The sequence below is a fragment of the Sinocyclocheilus grahami genome, unplaced genomic scaffold (genome assembly GCF_001515645.1).
Source record: "Sinocyclocheilus grahami isolate Dianchi unplaced genomic scaffold, SAMN03320097.WGS_v1.1 scaffold1009.1, whole genome shotgun sequence".
NCBI lineage: Eukaryota > Metazoa > Chordata > Actinopteri > Cypriniformes > Cyprinidae > Sinocyclocheilus > Sinocyclocheilus grahami.
Window position 1 is genome coordinate 43894 of NW_015506188.1, and position 20266 is coordinate 64159.

Below are 20266 nucleotides of genomic sequence, written 5' to 3' on the forward strand. Positions count from 1 at the left end.
GCACATTTTGCATGTCTCCTTCTCTGCTGCACCAATTTCAGGTCTTGGAGTCTCTACTAATGAGCTGACGACCTGAATCAGGTGTGTTTGATTAAGGAGACATGCAAAACATGCAGTGTTGGGGTGCCTCCATGCCAGGGTTGGGAACCACTGCCTTAAGGTAAAGTCCTGTGAACTTTCTGCACTGCTGACATCAAGCAGAATATGAAGTTATACTGTAACTGGTCTATTACAAGACCAGTAATCATGCAGTCAGCCCTTGTCCTATTTCAGAACAAAACAGCACACGTTTTAAACATTTATTAAGGTATTCTGTCTGATAAAGCTTAACTCGCGTTTTAGAGCAGTAGTAGGTAGCCTAATCTATGGTTTTCCCTTGAGCCAAGTTTGATCGATTTTCATTTATTTATTTTTAAATCATACCTGGTATGCCTGAACCACGTTGGCGGTCACGTTAACAACTCGGTTATGCTATGAAAATAATATTTTAATTCAGCAACACCGTTTAGCCTATGTCTAAAGTCCTTTGTAAATGACTAACGTAGACCAGCTACCCTAAGATATTTCCAAGAATATATTCGTAGTCATATTTTGATGTCATTCAGTTTTGGACATCAATCTGTTTACTTATTTGCAGTCTTTCAAACACTGCTATAATGTCGCAAACTAATTGCTACTTTGCTGGTATTATTCTAATGGCACCCCAACACTGCACATTTTGCATGTCTCCTTTCTCTGCTGCACCAATTTCAGGTCTTGGAGTCTCTACTAATGAGCTGACGACCTGAATCAGGTGTGTTTGATTAAGGAGACATGCAAAACATGCAGTGTTGGGGTGCCTCCATGCCAGGGTTGTGAACCACTGCCTTAAGGTAAAGTCCTGTGAACTTTCTGCACTGCTGACATCAAGCAGAATATGAAGTTATACTGTAACTGGTCTATTACAAGACCAGTAATCATGCAGTCAGCCCTTGTCCTATTTCAGAACAAAACAGCACACGTTTTAAACATTTATTATGGTATTCTGTCTGATAAAGCTTAACTCACGTTTTAGAGCAGTAGTAGGTAGCCTAATCTATCGGTTTTTCCCTTGAGCCAAGTTTGATCGATTTTCATTTATTTATTTTTAAATCATACCTGGTATGCCTGAACCACGTTGGCGGTCACGTTAACAACTCGGTTATGCTATGAAAATAATATTTTAATTCAGCAACACCGTTTAGCCTATGTCTAAAGTCCTTTGTAAATGACTAACGTAGACCAGCTACCCTAAGATATTTCCAAGAATATATTCGTAGTCATATTTTGATGTCATTCAGTTTTGGACATCAATCTGTTTACTTATTTGCAGTCTTTCAAACACTGCTATAATGTCGCAAACTAATTGCTACTTTGCTGGTATTATTCTAATTTGTTCTAAAGGGCACATCTGTAACTCCAGGTTTATGCCAGCAGATGGCGCTATTAATCAGTAGCTCTTTTTTTTTTTTTTTTTACAGTCTATGGTAGACGCCACCAAAATAAGCACCCCAAACGCACTGTATAGGTGATCCTATGCAACGTGGCTCACCATTCTACCCTAAAGTTCGGTCCTAAAGTGAAAGTGACATGTGGCCAAGTATGGTGACCCATACTCGGTGCAGCCTTTCAAACACTGCTATAATGTCGCAAACTAATTGCTACTTTGCTGGTATTGTTCTAATTTGTTCTAAAGGGCACATCTGTAACTCCAGGTTTATGCCAGCAGATGGCGCTATTAATCAGTAGCTGTTTTTTTTTTTTTTGTCTATGGTAGACGCCACCAAAATAAGCACCCCAAACGCACTGTATAGGTGATCCTATGCAACGTGGCTCACCATTCTACCCTAAAGTTCGGTCCTAAAGTGAAAGTGACATGTGGCCAAGTATGGTGACCCATACTCAGAATTAGTGCTCTGCATTTCATGCCCAGGGAGCAGTTGGGGGTTCGGTGCACCTCAGTCATGGTATTGAAGTGAAGGTGGGAGAGGTGTACATTCACTCCCCCCCACGAGACTCGAACCCACAACCTTTGGATTATGAGTCCGACTCTCTAGCCATTAGGCCATGACTTCCCCCTATAGAGCCGCAGAGTTCAGCTCCGACCCTAATCAAACATGCCTGAACAAGCTAATCAATGTCTTCAGGATTACTAAGGCTATAGGCAGGTGAGTTTTTTTTTTCAGGGTTGGAGCTGAACTCTGCAGGACTGCGGCTCTCTAGGACTGAACTTGCCTACCCCTGGTCTAGGGGTATGATTCTCGCTTAGGGTGGGAGAGGTTCCGGGTTCAAATCCCAGACGAGCCCGCTTTTGCATAATAATCTATCTAATCAAATTTTATCTAACTAGCCTATATATCATCTATCTATCTACCCTTAAACTGATAAGCTTCAACCTTTTAAAGAATATATTTATTATTAATACAATACTTGCACCGGATGTAATCTTAAAGCTAGTTGTAGACTGGACAATCTCATTGCATAATCGCATAATCTAATAATCTAAACATTCTGAACACTAAACCAATATAGTGAAATAAAGACAACACAAGACATTTTTAATTTAATACTGTAATATATACTCTTTATAAAAAGACATTTGTGACAAAAATGAAAACACAATATAAGCTAAAAATATTTCACACTGGTACAAGTCGAGAGGGAATATGCATAATTTGCACTTTATGCACAACATCTTCATTCTGTTTTGGAGCGCACCACATTTATATAGTCATAGATGGTGTTTTAATACAGTGTTAGATCTACTACCTCTCCTTAGGCTCCACATACTTAGAAGAGCGTGACTATTTCCATGTTTCTAATAGACAAAGCTGCATATGAGCCAAACACGCATGTGAAATAATCTCCAGTCACCTGTGTTTAAAAAAAAATACTAATAATAAAAACTACCAAAACTGCATAATCAAGGCTGGGGAAGTTGATTTCACATGCATGTTTGGCATTTTATCACTGTGAGCCACACAACAGCACAAGTCTGATGAAAAGAAGCATCATCCAAACACTTCGAGCTCGAGTTGGACGGAACTAATCAGCGTTCACACTTATGTATTCCAGTTAGAACATTCTTCGTTTTCAGGCATCCTTGTCTAACTCATGCAGGCTAGAACGGTGACTAAATTACTAAATCTAACATGTGATGAAAAGCCAACCGCAATCCCTGACACTGAATGAGTAAAGCTTGTACTTTTCGTAACAATTTACCAAATCGATTTACGTATAAAGCGGCAAGGAAGCGATAACATAAGATAAGGCAGATCAAAGTCGTAGCTAACATCTGAGATGAAAACACGTTCTTAAAGCATTCACGTAAGTTAAACAGCATGAATCGTATGTAAAAAATAAAAAAGCTGCTTGTGTGGTATCAAAGTGTTTGACAATCGCAGTGTGCATTGTACACACTCTCGTCCTAGGCGCGTGTGGTTCTAGCTCAGCAGCTTAATATTGAATATGGTGATTGAAATCCACTTATAAAGCAAGCTCATTGAGAAAAATGGAGTTTCATTATAAGCAGGTGACTGTCGACACACTTTTTGTTTTTCAAAGCACATTTTCTATAGTGTGACAGATGAAGCTCGTCGATGGAGCTTAAGTTATATTTAACCCAGAACATTCCTTTAAGGCAAAGCTTGATTAGAACTCCAAACGTTACTAATTCTTATGCTGGTAAAGCACAGCAATCAAGTATAATTTATTGAAGTGCAAGTCTGCTACCCCTTGCGGCTAGTCCGTCCTCACTGACATGGAGATAGCCATGTATGAAAGACCGGATTACATTATTTAGCTGAGGATGTGTCACCTCACACGGTCATTACTGTCATCGGCGCTACACTAATCCCATCATTACACAGGGAATCCCCAGGAAGAGTTTAGAAGAGGACAAAAAACAAAACCGTGAACTGTAGGAGGAAGGCAAATGGGTAACAGTTGTTGCGGTAAGCTCAGGATGAAGCGGATCACCTGCTTTCAGCTTGAGAGTGCAAAATGTTCAGGTAGGAAATAACAATACATATCAATCGTCATCAAGTAACTTTTAGCAAAGCAAGTCCTCGCAGACACACCACATGAAACGACCGTCCCGATTCGTTCAGTTTATGGGGGGGTCTAATGTCATGTCCTGAATGATGAAAAGGTCTTGATTTAAATGAAATTTCATAAATATCACCACAGAGACTGAGAGAAGAAAAAAAAACGGCACCCTCGTCTAAACCAAAGGACAGGGTGTCCGGGAAGTTGATCTTGTCCCATAATTATTCCCAACCGTTTCCATGCTAATCCCAGAGCAGTGGGTCATGCCCGTGAGTTGCGTCAGCTTATTGTGAAAATGACTGGAAATTATTATTTTAAAAAAGCATCCAGTTTCTCAGTTACGTTTATTTGTGTGTGTGTTGTTCGTTAGGATCAGGAGGGGGGTCATAAGGCCACCATGGTGCAGGGGTGTTTGAGTTTGCAGGGCAGGACGCCCCTGTTGAGCTGGTAGAACTCTACCAGATGGATCAGGTCTGTGAACTTGGTAGAGCCATCATCAAGGCTAAAAAAAACCTGTCCCTCCTCCTCAAACTGCCAGAGAGAAAGAAATGAGAATAAGATAGATTTTTAAATCACTGAATCAATTTTTAAATCATAAACTCTCCTATCAAGCAGACAATCAAATGTGGCATAATGTTAAGGTGATTGTGATTAAACTAAGCAAAATTCCATTCACAATTATTTAATATAATTTTATATTAATTATTTATATTTTTATATATAGTTCAAAACTAAAACATTCAGCATTTTATATAAATAATATTATAATTTTTCTTATATTATAATATTATATGTAAATTGTGTATAATATAAATATTAAATACATTCAGCATTTTACATAAATAATATAAACATGTATAAATTTATTCCACGTAATTAAGAATGTATTTACTAAGTACACATAGGCCTAATATTATAATTAACAAAAACATTTTATATTAATATTTCCTTTAATAAATCATGCCTCATTTTCAGCTACAAAAATGATTTATAGACTGCAAATTCACTAACATGCACAGAATATAAATATATATAATATACAATATTTATATATAAATAAAATTAGTTTTAACAAAACTTTAACTTTAAAATTTATTTTTTTAATAAATGTAACCTAAAAAAGTTTTTAAATCTAAATTCTCACGTACCTCTCTCAATCACTGACCGTAATCGCTGTAAATTACACCTTTTATAAGTATAAGGTAACATGACAAAAAAAATAGCAGTTTGCCCTGATCTTTATTCTTGGATAAGCATTAATACATGCAATAGGGTAGTTTGTATTGAGTGTTTATTAGGGACTCACAGGTAAAATCTGGAAGTGTTTAATCTTCTGATGATGGCACAGCGTGAGCACAAATGCTTTTGGGTTGCTCTGGCTGTCTCTCAACAGGAATAACCTGCGAGACATAAGACTGATTAATTTCACTGCCCACTTATAAAACAGCAATTAATATTGCCTATAAATGTGGAAAGTGTCATACCCATCAACTTGGCCCTGCTGCATAATCATCCTGTGGGACTCCTCTCTCATAATGCGGCCATGGAACCATAACTGTGTCCTGTGGATCACTGAGGACATAAACGCAAGTCCACATTTACCAGCATGAAATATTGTTATTTCTATTAAAATACCACTTAAATCAACTAGTGTTGAAGGTGCTAAACTGTAATTAAATGCTGCGACACTCACCTGAGCTTAACGGCGAGGGATGTAGAGGACTGGGGCTTCCCAAAACATTAATTCTCTGACTCCGTTTCTGTACAGAGATTTGAAATGTTGTTATAAATGCATAAAAAAATTAAAAACCCTAATTCATTGCCTTAGTATACATGTATTTAACTACTCACTCTCCAAGTGTGTCCCTCTTCCATGGCAGCGCTCTGAGCCTCCACAGGGTTGTCAATCACACGACCGGTCCTTCCTGAGAAATCCATGGCCACCAGTGAATTCTCAGACACACTCCGCTATAGTAAAAACAATTACACTTGATCAGTTGTTTATTACATAAGCATTCATTTATGTGTAAAAATAACTCCTACAGGTTGTCCTCAAAACAACCTGCTATGATCAGCATTAAACCTCTCTAATTAAACCACTAAAGCCTTATTAAATAGCTTCTAAATTAATCCCTAAAGCAACCCCTGTGTTCATACGTTTCCCCTGCATGAAAGTTCCCAATGCAAATCGGCGTAAAGGAATCAATAGCCGCATGCTTAGCACGGTAGCAGATTAAGTGAACTCTCAGCAAGAGCGTTCGTCAAGAGCACATGGGGTGCATGTAATACCAGGTGAACTCACAGAAGCGTGAAAGCAGCACATTTATACCATCAAGTGCACTAGAGAGTCAGCACGGAGTAACATATTAATGTGTTTCTTACCACAGGTGTGGTGAAGTTTGATATGGCAGTCTTTCTCTGGTGTGGGCTCTTGTAGTTCTGATATAGGAGAATTCCAAACTGGAGAAGAAAAAAAAGTGTCTGGGTTAACAAGAATGGACAAAAGGGTGTGTCTGGGAGATATCTGAGGGACAGCTTGTTCACAACAAATCTCTAGTAATTAAATATGAAAATCTAGAATGTTCATTAATAATAATAATTTTATATAGTTTTATAAATAAACGGAAACACAAAATAAAAAACTAAATCTGGTGCATGCTGATTGGATTGGGGATTGTGTGACACTGAAGACTGGACTAGTGGCTGCTGAAAATTCAGCGTTTCCATTAGAGGAATAAATTACATTTTAAAATATATTAAAATATAAAAGTTTTTTTTTTTTATTGTAATAATATTTAATAATTTTTCTGTTTTTACTGTATACCTTGAGCAGTCTGAAAGCAGTCATCCAGCACGTTCGGCTCTGCTCGTCCTCAGCACACAGCATCTTCAACTCCTTCAGTTCTGTCCTGCCCTTACTGGGCTGTCAATCAAGCAAGATATCTACTGTCAAATCAAGGCACTAAAGGGGAGGTCTAATGCCATTTCATGCATGTTGAGTTATTTACACTGTTGAAGAGTTGGATTCTCATGCTAAACATGGCCAAAGTTTAAAAAAAACAAAACCGTATGAATGTAGAATGAGTATTTCTGTGTCAAATATACTCCTTCCGGTTTTTCGAGCTTGGCTCTTCGTGACGTAATGAAGGGTGGAACTCCTTGTATGGGCATTTCTCCCGTAAGAGCGCACACACATCGATCAGAGCGAGAGCAAGAGCAAGAGCGTGCCCATCAACGCGCATCTTTCGGCTGTGGATGCAGTTTGTTTTTCCAGGGCAGCAACGAAGTTTTGCAAGTGTGTTTGTTGACTAATGTTTTATAAACAAGGCCCAGTTCGGCACTGGATTTGCACATCGTTTGATACTGGAAGATGGAGCGGTCCCAGTTGTATGGGCATTTCTCCCGTAAGAGCGCACACACATCGATCAGAGCAAGAGCAAGAGCGTGCCCATCAACGCGCATCTTTCTGCTGTGGATGCAGTTTGTTTTTCCAGGGCAGCAACGAAGTTTTGCAAGTGTGTTTGTTGACTAATGTTTTATAAACAAGGCCCAGTTCGGCACTGGATTTGCACATCGTTTGATACTGGAAGATGGAGCGGTCCCAGCTATAAAAGATACCGGTCATGATTCAGAACTGCGGACAGTAAGTAAAACGGCATCAAATGTCTGTGTTTTGTTGACAATCAGGCAAGTGCTCGTCACTCTTTAGCTCCACCCACAGAGCGGCGCCTCCAGGAGCTCAGGAAAGCTGTATTTTCTTTTATAAATATGATCAAACTAAAGACTCTTTGGAGCTATGAACGATGCTATACTACTCTATAGGTACTCAAGATCAATATGAGATTGGGTGAAACTGTGTGTGTTATGTCCCCTTTAATAAGGACTAGCATGCATTGTACCAGGTGAGGCATGGGTAGTTATTTAAAGGGGAAAACCATTGATTTTGAAATTGTGCCAGCCATGCCTCCTCTATTCTCAATGTCAAAGTCAATTTACTGACCGGCATCCTGCTCACCTTAATGCAGAATTGGTAGTCTGTGGGCGCGTTGTGCATCTTTCTGCCTGTTGTCACAGTGAAAATATTGCTGTCCTCCAAGTCCGACAGTAACTGCAGGTGCCTTGGCTCCTAAACAACCCAATTATAAATTAATCACAATACAACTCAAAGACAGACCTACATAGTGAAGGCTATAAACAGTAAAAACAGTTATCCTGAAATCCTTTAAATTATTTATTATTATTTAATAATAATAACAATTAAATTATTATTTTGCTGTCACAGATCCATTTGTTGGTCTGATTTTTTATTTTTATTTTTTTCCTTTATTTGCCATTATTCTAAACAAGTTTGATGCATTTGTATTATTCGCATTACAAATTGAGAACATTTTAAAAGGGACACATTAAAAAATATGTTTGTTTGTTTATGGCAGTGGTTCCCAGCCCTGGTCCTGGAGGCACCCCAACACTGCACATTTTGCATGTCTCCTTTCTCTGACACACCAATTTTAGGTCTTGGAGTCTCTACTAATGAGCTGATGATCTGAATCAGGTGTGTTTGATTAAGGAGACATGCAAAACATGCAGTGTTGGGGTGCCTCCAGGACCAGGGTTGGAAACCACTGGTTTATGGTATATCTATTAAATCCTTTTCACACTGAACACGAAACTTCGGTGCGAATGTTTGGCGTGACAATGGTTTTGAATCGAAACAAATCGATCCCTATGGGGCTATAGATAGTTTTTGTTTCTGGTGTAGAACCAAATATAATGCTGTAAATTGAGCAGCGGACCTTATACGAGATACATATATCGGAGGAAAAATGCATAGCTGGTTGGCGCCACCTAGCGTGCAGGCGTGAATTAGCAATCAATCAGTTTGTGCTCGGTGTGAAAGCACCGTTCGTCTGCGTTTCGCCTCGCTTTTTCACATCACGCGCCGTGTGAAACAGCCTTAAATATTAGTAAATAATAATAATAATAATAATTAATAGTGATACAATTACAATTAAGCTCCTTGTAACATTACAATAACATTTAATAAATATTTATTTGAAATGATTTAAAAAATAAATCCCAGGCTTTCAATGTGTACTTAAACTTTTGGACTGTACTGTATTTATTTGCCAGCAAATTTAGGAATAATAGATGCATAACAGCTGTCTAAAGTTGTAAAAACACATATATGCTCACAAATACATGTATAATTTAAAGACTTAAATTAATATTCTATTAAAGAGAAGCTTGCCTTTGACATTCCTTTAGTAGAGCAGTACAATCCAGAACGGCGCAAGAACATGTAGAGCTTTTTCCAAGACTTGCGGCCCGTTTCTTTCATATAAAGGAAGCCTTGGATCTCTGGGCAGCTGCTGGAATTCAAGAAATTCTGTACAGGAGGGGGGGAAAAAAAAAAAACAGAGGACCATCTGGAAAATGAGCTCTTCAAACCTGGATGCCTTTCATGCTTTAATAATGCAGCCTCTTTGGTATCACAAGACATGAGTGTGCATTTCAAAATCTGTTTGAATCCACTAAAATTCAGCTGCAAAAGAGTGATGCACAGGTTCATAATGTGGGCTAATTCAGATTTAGCTGTGTCACAGATCCATATGCGTCTCTTCCTCACCTGTAAGAGCTGTGACTGTGGGATAGAGTCATTAGTTTCCTGACACCACGCTAACATCTGCTCCGGAAAGAAGTTCTGTGAGAGGAAGATAAAGGATGAGAGGTAAGAAAAGACTGTCTGCACTGAACATATGCCAGCAGTTCACAAGAAACGTAATGGAACAACCAGTGCGTGTATGAACTAGAGTTTGAATGATTAGTAAAGAAGCCATATATAATGAATCTGTTTTTAGGATCACCTGACCAAGATCAGATGCCTTCCTTAGTAGGCAATTACGTAAGATGATTGTTACTAGACTGAGCACAAAAGAAAGGAACAAACTGAATTTGTTATAAAGTGTTTGAACGGGCAACTTTTTAAAAGTTTTAATTGAATTCTCTTCTGTTCGTAAATATTTATTATTACTACTCTGTATATATAAATTACATGATGGAAATTATAGTTTGTAACATATTCTATTGGATTACACATATTAGCTGACTACTTTTTGATTAATTTTAGATTACTTTTGATATATTCCATTCTTTGTTATCAACATCATGAAGTGTATTAAACATTACATTATGCTAGGGTTTCCCACACTGGGGTTTATGAATGAGGTTGAAGACTATGAATGAAGACTTTCAAAATATATAAAGTGGTAGAATTTTAAAAAGGAAAATGTAACATTTTTAGACAATAAAAAAATAATCAAATTATGAATAAATCACTGCCTTTGTGTCAATAATACTATGTAATCATGTAATCTATAAAAAGGTGACTATTAGGGCTGCACGATTAATCGAATGCGATTATCATGCGCATTTTGTTAAAAAAGCCGGTTCTGTAATCAGCAGGAAATCATCATCACATGCTTTCAGATGGAGCAGAATTTACTACGCAGACGATTTTATTGCGCGATTATGAAATCGAAGAAATCGTTCGCGATAATGACAGCTGTTTGCATAGCTTCTCAGTGAACTATGGCTCTGTGAAGTAAATGCTGCTCCATCTGAAAGCATGTGAAAATAGCACATTTAATAACATATTTTTACTCCAAACTCACTTCATAACGTCAGTCGAGTGTTTGAAATAAATCCTTCTGTGAGATGATGTGGCTTCTTACACAGAATAAGGCACGCAACACATTTCATAGTATTCTAAGCAGTGATAAAGGCATTGCATTATAAATATAATTTATTTTAATGACAATTATAATAATAAGAACTCCGATAACCCGTATATTGCCGTAGTCATGTGTTTATTAGTCACGTTGAATCAATGAAAGCAGTTGAATCTTCTGTTTATTCAGCTGCAGCGATAGGCATTTTCTGGGTTTCTTCTGCGAGGCGTATTTGGAGTTTCAGCGCGAGAGCGCCCTGGTCTTTGGATGGAGATTTACTGCTGATCACAGAACTGTGCTTTACTTAAAGATACGCATGACAATCGCAGCTTCTGTCGATTTATCGTGCAGCCCTAGTGACTATGACATTTTAAATTGCAATATAATCTAATTAAAAATAAAAATCAGTCCAAGTGCGCACATCCAGTAGGCAAAAAGCTCAATGTGGGTGCTCCACCACACAAAAATTTGAACCAAAACAATCAAAGTAGGCACACCACAGCTCCAGAGATAGAAAAATATGTATGTTCTCACCACACGTTTTTTTGGTTCAAATAGAATTAATTACAAGTATTTAATTTTGGAGTCCGATTACATGTAATCAGTTACTACCCAGCACTGTGTGTGTGGTCCTGGTAAAGCACGTGTTATGGGGACAAAATGTCCCCACAAAGAAAACAATATCCAAAATCCTTGTCCTTATGGGGACATTTTTTGTTCCCCATGAGGAAACAAGCTTACACAGAAATAAGTTTTTTTTTTTTTTTTCTAAAAATGCACAAAGTTTCATATAAAGGGTAGGTTTAGGTGTAGAGTTGGTGTAGGGCAATAGAAAATACAGTTTGTCCAGTATAAAAACCATTCCGCCTATGGAATGTCCCCATAAAAATGGAAACCCAACATGTGTGTGTGTGTGTATATATATATGTTTATGTATATGTATATGTATATGTATATGTGTATATATATATACAGTGGGTACGGAAAGTATTCAGACCCCCTTAAATTTTTCACTCTTTGTGATATTGCAGTTAAGTTGTTGTTTTTTTTTTTCTAAAAATGCACAAAGTTTCGTATAAAGGGTAGGTTTAGGTGTAGAGTTGGTGTAGGGCAATAGAAAATACAGTTTGTACAGTATAAAAACCATTCCGCCTATGGAATGTCCCCATAAAAATGGAAACCCAACATGTGTGTGTGTGTGTATATATATATGTTTATGTATATGTATATGTATATGTGTATATATATATACAGTGGGTACGGAAAGTATTCAGACCCCCTTAAATTTTTCACTCTTTGTGATATTGCAGCCATTTGCTAAAATCATTTCCCTCATTAATGTACACACAGCACCCCATATTGACAGAAAAACACAGCATTGTTGACATTTTTGCAATATTCAGGACAAACAGCACTTGACTTGTGTGATATTGCTCTCGCTGCTCCTGTGATATTGCTTATTGTATGATATAAATATGAGACAAAAACACATAAAGGGGCCTTTTTGCACTAATATCTTGCATTTTGGGGCATAACTGCATTTATGAAGTTGTTGCCCTGCATCATTTTGTCAACAGTCAACTGTATGAAATGTACAGGTTTTGGGGCATGTATATATCCGTACCCACTGTATATTTAGAGAGAGAGAGAGAGAGAGATACATGCATACATGCATACACACACACATATATATATATATATATATATATATATATATTAGACAGATAGACACCCATGTATATTATATCAAGCTGATACTCTTACAAGTTAAATTACAGGAACATGGTAAATAATAAGAAATACACACACAAGCTGAAACTCATCTAAAGCTAATTTTGGTGAGTTGCACTAAGCACTTGTCAAAGCCACGGATTACCAAAAGCAGGTTAAGTGCTCTGTCAAACAGACTCGGACTAACTGGCCCAAAGATGCCTCAAGCGCTTACACACATTGTACATACCGTACTAAAGAACAGGCTCAAATAAGATTAAGCTTTTGCAAGAAAATTTTTTCCAAGTGTACAAAAAGTCCATGGCTTACAGAGCAGGATAAAATGTTTCACAGTGTTCACACGGTAAGACGCTTATACGACGCAGGTCCAAATGTACTTGCAAAATTCCATCAGTTAAAAGGTGTTGAGTACTGGCTTATAAGAAAAAAGCAGGTTTCTTGCTTAGTGAGGTGGAACTAGTACAAGCTGTGCTAGAATGGCTGGAAATGGATTAACATGGAGGTTTTTCTCACATACGGAACACAGGAATGTGGGAACTTCACCTTTTTAAAAAAAATTTATATACATTTACATATTTAGGGGATTTATAGCTTGTAGGTCATGAATAAAGTGTTCTTAGCAAGATTTTCGAGGATAATCGGACTTAAGCTTGAAGTGGTGGTCTTGAGAAGCAAGGAAACACATGGGTGGGCTGAAGGAGAAGGAGGTTGCTCTCTGTGACAACTCACCAGTGGGTTTCTGAAGAACTCGTACTTGGCGTAGTTCTTCCTGAAGAGAAACTTGCTCTCTGGAGACATGCAGGCCTGCACAGGAACAACCAGTTCATGATCTTCTAGGCACCTCTCTGTATTCAAACACAGATGACATCAAAATGGTGTTAGTTATGGGCAAAGTGGCCATTACTGCTTTAATAGATTTTCAAAAGATCCCTTTAAGATTGCTAAACACTTTGTATTAGAGTTATATGGGATGTGTTGAGACCCCTGAAGCTGGAGTATATTAAAAAGTCTGTCAAGGGGACATTTTTATTTATTTTTTTGCTAACCACTAAGCCACAGTAGTTAAAGCATGTAAAAAAAGCAATGAAAGTTTGTCTTTTAATAAATCTATCAAAATGCTTATAATAAATATTGGAATTATTAAAACAAGTATTAGAGCATGAATATATAAACCTTATTTAAACACAATCACACACACACATAGATGCATATATATATATATATATGCATCTATGTGTGTGTGTGTGATTGAGTTTAAATAAGGTTTATATATTCATGCTCTAATACTTGTTTTAATAATTCCAATATGCCAGAAATATGCAGTAATCTGTTGAACATTTAAATGTTATATTTACATTCATGCATTTGGCAGAAGCTTTTATCCAAGGTGTCTTACAGTGAATTCAAGCTATACATTTTTCTCATTATGCATGTTCCCTGGAAATTAAACCCATAACCTTGGTGTTGCTAAAGGCATGCTCTGCCAGTTAAACAGCAGGATCAGACACGTTGAAAATTGTCAAATGTTATATTTCAATATCCAGCACTACGTGATGCCCTATAATGAGAAAACGAGCCAAAATAACTGTACACTGTAATGTCTGTTCTTCTTAAGAATAGCAGTACTCATATGTCAAAGACAATAAAGCACTGGCTCAAACCCCATCTAATGTATCTGTCGTGTATCGGATCCCTCATCCTCTAATTCACTCCTCCGAGAAGAGCACAAGAGAAGGAGAGAGAGCATGACTCTGTGTATGAAAGAGAAAGTGAGAGGCATTGCAGAGGGATGAGATCATGTATTTAGCTTGATTGCACCAAGGGCTGATGGCAGCAAAGTCAGCAGAGTCTCTCTGCTAATGGCTTACGTAAGAGGAACGTTTCTAGAAGGTTTCCGTAATGTTGACGCCCTAATGTCTCCAGAAGCGATGAGGGGAACACATCCAACTACAGCACATAATACTTGGCCTCTACAGAGATGTCAGCTGACCAAAACAGACCACACCCTGTCATGTTATGACATCATACCATGTGATGTGCACAATCAGCTTCTATGTAGAAGTCACGACTTTCCTTTAAGGCTTAAAAGTGGACAAATTAAAATAAAGAGCTGATTGTGTCAGCCCAAATTATTTCAGAAGCTCAATAAAGGTCTTTTTAACACCCTACAAGAGCAATGACTGCATCTCTAAAGGTCAGGTAGAGTTAAATCTGTTTAGTATGATTTAGGCAAGGGTTAATCTGTAATCTGCCTGAGAAATAGGCAGCCACATGTGTCCTCATTGATTGCCTGCGAGATTAAGCACTAGTTCTTCGCAAACCTTGTCTTTTCTATGCTCATCTCCTCAAAACTATCTGCATTGTGAGCACTTTTTCTTTCCTTCAGGTTATACGTTCTACGAGCGGCTGTGCATACAAAATGTGCAGCCGTGCATGATGTATAAAGTCGTTTTTGAGAGCTGAAGTGTTAATAGGAGAACAAATATGTGTGTGTATATAAGACACTGAGTCTGGGCTTGCTGAAAGGTGATTTCCTGTTACACGAAGTGCAGTGCACTGGGAAGCTAGCGTCCCTGGACAGAACAGCCTGTCCTCTTAGACTGGGTGTGTGCTGCATGCACAAGTCATATGGACTTAGAAAACAAATGTACACGTATGTTGGCTTACCCAGACCAAGCAGGGAATGATGCTCCACTAGTGACCAGCAGTTGTCATCCAGGCAGTGGTTCTTGTAGACCAGGAACTGACACACATCTCTGGCCGTCATGTCGGCTGGGACTTCCACAACTTTTCCCACACCATCCTCGCTGAAAACCTTGATGATCTGTTGAAGACACACACAGAATGTCAATTACAGATGCACACGTTGCTTAATATGACCTCTAGGCGATGCTCTCGATAAGTCTAATTTGTCAAACAATTACAGACAGACTTTCACACAATACTTCAGCCGGGATAATTACACCGCTTGTGGTTCGACAACTTAGCCCCAAACTGTAACGGTTCTGAGTGAACCGTTTAAACAAACGTATGGGCATCATATACAAAGTTTTCAGTTATTTAAAAACACAAATGATGCTTGATAGAGGGGAAAAAAAGTTTATTTACACTTCTTTTTCATGTTTTTGTCACTGCAAACCATGCATATCTCTGTTTATGTGGTCTTTAGCTCAATCCATTCTTATCGTGCCCTGCGCTCATAAGCATGACTGACTTGAACACACACGCACAAGAGGATATTCTCCATTAAGAGGCAGAATTCACGTGAATGCCAAAGCCAACGGACCAGGTAAAGAGAAAGGAGGAGAAAAGGGAGAAATACTTCCAGTGAACGTGCACACAAAACAAGGAATTATATAAATGTATTTACATGTGCAAGTGCACAACTAGACATACGCATTCATGCACAAAAACATTTGCAGCTTTAATTATTAGACACTTTTTTAAAAACTACAAGCACAGAGGAAGCTAACAGTAGAGTGCAATTTATGCACAAAGATGATCTGCATGACTAAATTTGAAATCTTTTAGACTGGCATCTGCAAGATGTGTAGGGCTTTCTTGGAAAAAAGTAGTTACTGTCAGTCTTACCTCTACTGCCTGATACAAGCAACAGTCCGGCGAACACGATGGCATTTTCACTCTGAGACAACCTCTGCTCACTCATGCGGTGAGAGAGTGAGTGAGCGAGTTAGAAAGAGAGAAAGAGAGAGAAAGAGGGAGGAGAGACGGGGAGGAGGAAAGAAAGCGAGAGGATGAGAGGAGTTGAGATTGGGCAGAGGGTTGAGATGAGACCAAGAGAGTTGCTGAAACAAGAAAGGGAGAGAGAACAGAAGGGAGAGAGTCTCAACTGACAAGCAGCTTGTGCCTTACAATACTCTTATAATACTCTCTGGATTAAGCTGTGAGAAAGATATGGAGAGAGATGACTAGGGCTTTAATTTGACAATAAATTTAATATAATGGGTTTCCCTTCATTCCAAATATAACTTTTATTCTTCTATGGAACAAAAGCAATACATGGGAAAGGACAGCCTCAACAAAGAAAATGAATGGGGACTGAGGCTGTCTTGCTGTCAAATCTTATTCAAATATAGTTGATGTCAATGACGGCAAACATCCTAGATAATGTGACTGTAATAACTGTATTTAACACATGAAATGTTTTCTACAAACACTATAACTTCTTTACAATAAATGAAAGACAAATAATAAAAAGAAAACACAATATTAATATATATCAGTGGCGTTCCGTCCATATAAGCTGCGAATGCTCCGCATACCCAGGCCTTTTGAGAGAATAAGTTCACGGGATAATTCATATAAACATGATTATAAGTTGATCCCTTGTCATTTGAAATGTAACTTAAAGCTTAAAGAGTTAGGAATAAGTACGTACAATGATTTATATTTGCCAAACGGCAGTAATTTTCTTTAAATCTACCAGTTGCGGTTGCTTCCGGGCGAGCGGATTCTCGGCAGCTTTCTCGTCTCCGCTCTGTTGCTATGACTCGTCATGATTATAGCGCATTCTCATTGGTTTACTGGCCTGTGGCTGATTTCATGCGCGAGGTAAGCTGTCCGCGAAGCGCTCGCCCAAGCAGAAAAATGTGCTGTTGCTGTCAGATCTCGGTTGCCGAAAATCACTTTGTGTTTGATGCAAAACTAACTCGACTAAATCAAAAGAAAAAAACACTGCAACTGTATATTTTTGTTTTCTCAAGCTAAGCAAATTTTAAAAGTCCACTGAAAACATATCTTCTTACATTTTTGGTCATAGCCAACATATGAAGAGTTCAGATGCAAAAGTCTCTAAGTGCCATCTGAAAATTTCTTCTAAAATTAGCATTTTTATCAGGCTCCTATGTTCATGTTCATTTATTTCACTTTAATGGTATAGAAAAGGACCTATACATTGCCATTAAAGTGAATTTTCTGAACCTAAACATATGAGCCTGATAAAAATGCTAATTTTAGAAGAAATTTTCAGATGGCACTTAGAGGCTTTTGCATCTGAACTCTTCATATGTTGAAGACATACGTTATTGTCAACGTTATTGCCTTTTATTTTATAAAAATATAAAAAATTTATATAAACGTGGGCTATATAAAATTTTTATAATAACAAACATCATATTGTTCCCTTTTGTTTTGCGTATGCTCGTGTCACTTACAGTTAAAGTCCTTCTCTGATTTTACTATTGCTTGCAAGGTTGCAACATTACTTTGCAATATTTTAAATATTTTTTTGTATTTTGCATGGTCTGTTATTGGAGTAGTGTCACCCGGGTGAGAATTTTAACTCCTATTCACTAGGGAAAAAAAATAATAATTTAGCAGATGCAGAGACATATAGAGTGGGGGAATCCCCCCCATCCTCTGATTACGTATCATAACATGTACATAAACATAAACTACATGTAAATGTTATTTGGCGGTTTTTACTTGAAAAACCAGCTATATTTTTCTTGCATTGGAATAATGGATAAACCTGAAACGATAGAAGGATTGGAGATAAATTTCATTTACAAATAAGGTAGGCAATGTGCATACTTTTAAATCGACACCTACCATGGTGTTTCTTAGCTATTTGTCTGTGATCACTTTTGAGTGTCCTAAAAGCGGGGGGGTCTTATCACTCAGCATACCCGGTTAAAAAAAGTCACCGCTCGCCACTAATATATATATATATATATATATATATATATATATATATATAACATTACCAGTGTTTAACTTAAGATATTTAATATTTGTTTAAAAAAAACATAAAACAAAGATTGTAACAATCAACATTAGCCAAATATTAAGCAATTAAATGTATGTAATTGTTTTACTTTATTTTAGTTTTTAAAGTGCAATAAAAACTATACTTTTTTTAATGGAACAATAAATTAAATTAAATGAAAACTGTAAAGTAAAATAACTAGTAAATAATTATTGTGGATTTCATTACATTTGTATTATTATATATCAGGCTTTGGGAAACTCACATTACCAACCATTAATAACAACAATTCTTCCATCTCTTACTCTCTCTCTCTCTTCCCTTCCATCATCTCTCCCTTTGTCTCTCCCTCTCTCTTTTCCACAACATTGCTCTCTCTTTCTCCCCCACATCAAACTTTGCCTTGGCTTCTGTCAAAGTTTCAAATTCTCTCTGGTTCTCAGAAAGCCTTGAGACAGAGCCCCACATCCAGCTCTCACGACACACACAGAGTGAGATTTTGTTCTCATTCTTTTTTTCACTCCCATTTCCCCCCTGAAGTTTGGCTTTGAACTCCACAGCCAAAGAAAACCTTTCCCTCTCTTTTTCTCAAAACTCAGCACATCACAACTGGAGAGTGTTTCTTAAACACACACAACAGAGGCCAAATCCCAGCGAAATCCCTCCTCCCACAACACTTCCTCAGTAAAACTAGTGATTTTCTTTCTCATAGTCAACATTCTCAATACCTTACCATTTCTCACTATTTGAAGAAGTATCTACGTGTTCATTTTAAATGTGGTTAAGTATAAAAACAAAATCAAAAACACACCATTCCGTCCTCTCAGACAGAAGAGAACAGTATCATGTAATCTGACTCGACACCATGAAGAAAAGGAAGTTGGGGGTTGAGTTATTGGCTAGACCATTATAGAAGTGGAAGCTGTTTGCAGAGCATTGTTTCATTGCTCATTCTTAGTTATACATGTACCATTCTACTGCTGCAAATGCCATTTTCTACAAGCTTTACGATGTAAGAACGTTTACCCAGTGTTGTTCAAACGCATCCTCACAATCGTGTGGCTAAGAGCAAACGTTTGCTCTGCACTGCTCCGTCCCGCCTCTGTGGGTCACATGGGAGGATCTTTAAATGTTAAATAAAGGTTTTGTTAAATCTGAGGGTCACATGGCAACAAAGTGTTTGTTTGGAGTTAATAGAGGGTTGTTCAAGCATTGTTCGCAGTTTGTATAACGAGGGAAGAGGTAATCCAAAAATATAACAGAGGTCACAGTATATGGCCAGTACTTCTGATACATTAGGTTCTGTGATTATATATGCACGGATATAGAGAGAGTTATAGACAGGAATACAGTTGGATGGTTAGACAGACAGATACACAGTTATAGTTAGACAAGTATACAGATAAATATAGTTAGAATATGGTTAGGAATATGGTTAGTTAGGCATGTATACAGTTATAAATGTGTATAGTTATATTAGGGCCTTTCGCACCACTTTAATTCCAGAACTAAATGTACAGTACTAAAGTACTGGGACGATTTTGCGCGAACTATTTCCCAGTACCATTTAAAGGGTTGCATTCGCACCGACAGTGTGTATTGGGAAGTGACGTAAGCCGGTCGACAGCGACGTCATTTGTGTGCGTCGTTCAACAACGGAAACAAAGAAGAATAACGTTAACAACAGGAGGATGGAGGACGCTGTGATCGGAGCTGTGTTTTTGTTGTGTCTCGCGGGTTTCACAATAATGGACATGGAATGTTGACGTATACGTAAAGCGTTTGAAAGAACGGAAAGGAGGATCTCCAACAACAATTGGCAGTGCTACATTTGATACAAGTGCCTGCACTTCAGCGTCTGTCCATCTATCGCTGTTCTCCATACTTGCGAAATAAGTTGACACAATGTTTACAGTATGTTTACATGGTGTTAAATATCATGGCGGGTGAGGGTGTTTTTGTACGCATTTGGCCAATCAATGTCTACTTACGTCACGGGTAGTACCAGTTGTGC

General features: G+C 37.8%; 1 protein-coding gene across 4 annotated transcripts in view; it reads right to left on the bottom strand.

Annotated features, from left to right (window-relative positions):
- Window positions 1-3871: 3871 nt before the first annotated feature.
- The window catches only part of LOC107565574 (growth factor receptor-bound protein 10-like), a 57217-nt gene continuing 40822 nt past the window's right edge, over window positions 3872-20266 (bottom strand). For all 4 annotated transcript variants that reach the window (XM_016250818.1, XM_016250819.1, XM_016250817.1 and 1 more), the window contains 12 exons: window positions 15192-15348; window positions 13254-13369; window positions 9692-9766; window positions 9314-9451; window positions 8081-8191; window positions 6890-6988; window positions 6448-6525; window positions 5917-6033; window positions 5759-5825; window positions 5550-5637; window positions 5372-5465; window positions 3872-4596 (listed from right to left, as the gene is read on the bottom strand). In XM_016250818.1, the coding sequence (XP_016106304.1) occupies window positions 4450-4596; window positions 5372-5465; window positions 5550-5637; window positions 5759-5825; window positions 5917-6033; window positions 6448-6525; window positions 6890-6988; window positions 8081-8191; window positions 9314-9451; window positions 9692-9766; window positions 13254-13369; window positions 15192-15348 (1287 nt within the window). In that variant the 3' untranslated portion in view covers window positions 3872-4449. The remainder of the gene's footprint in view (window positions 4597-5371; window positions 5466-5549; window positions 5638-5758; window positions 5826-5916; window positions 6034-6447; window positions 6526-6889; window positions 6989-8080; window positions 8192-9313; window positions 9452-9691; window positions 9767-13253; window positions 13370-15191; window positions 15349-20266) is intronic.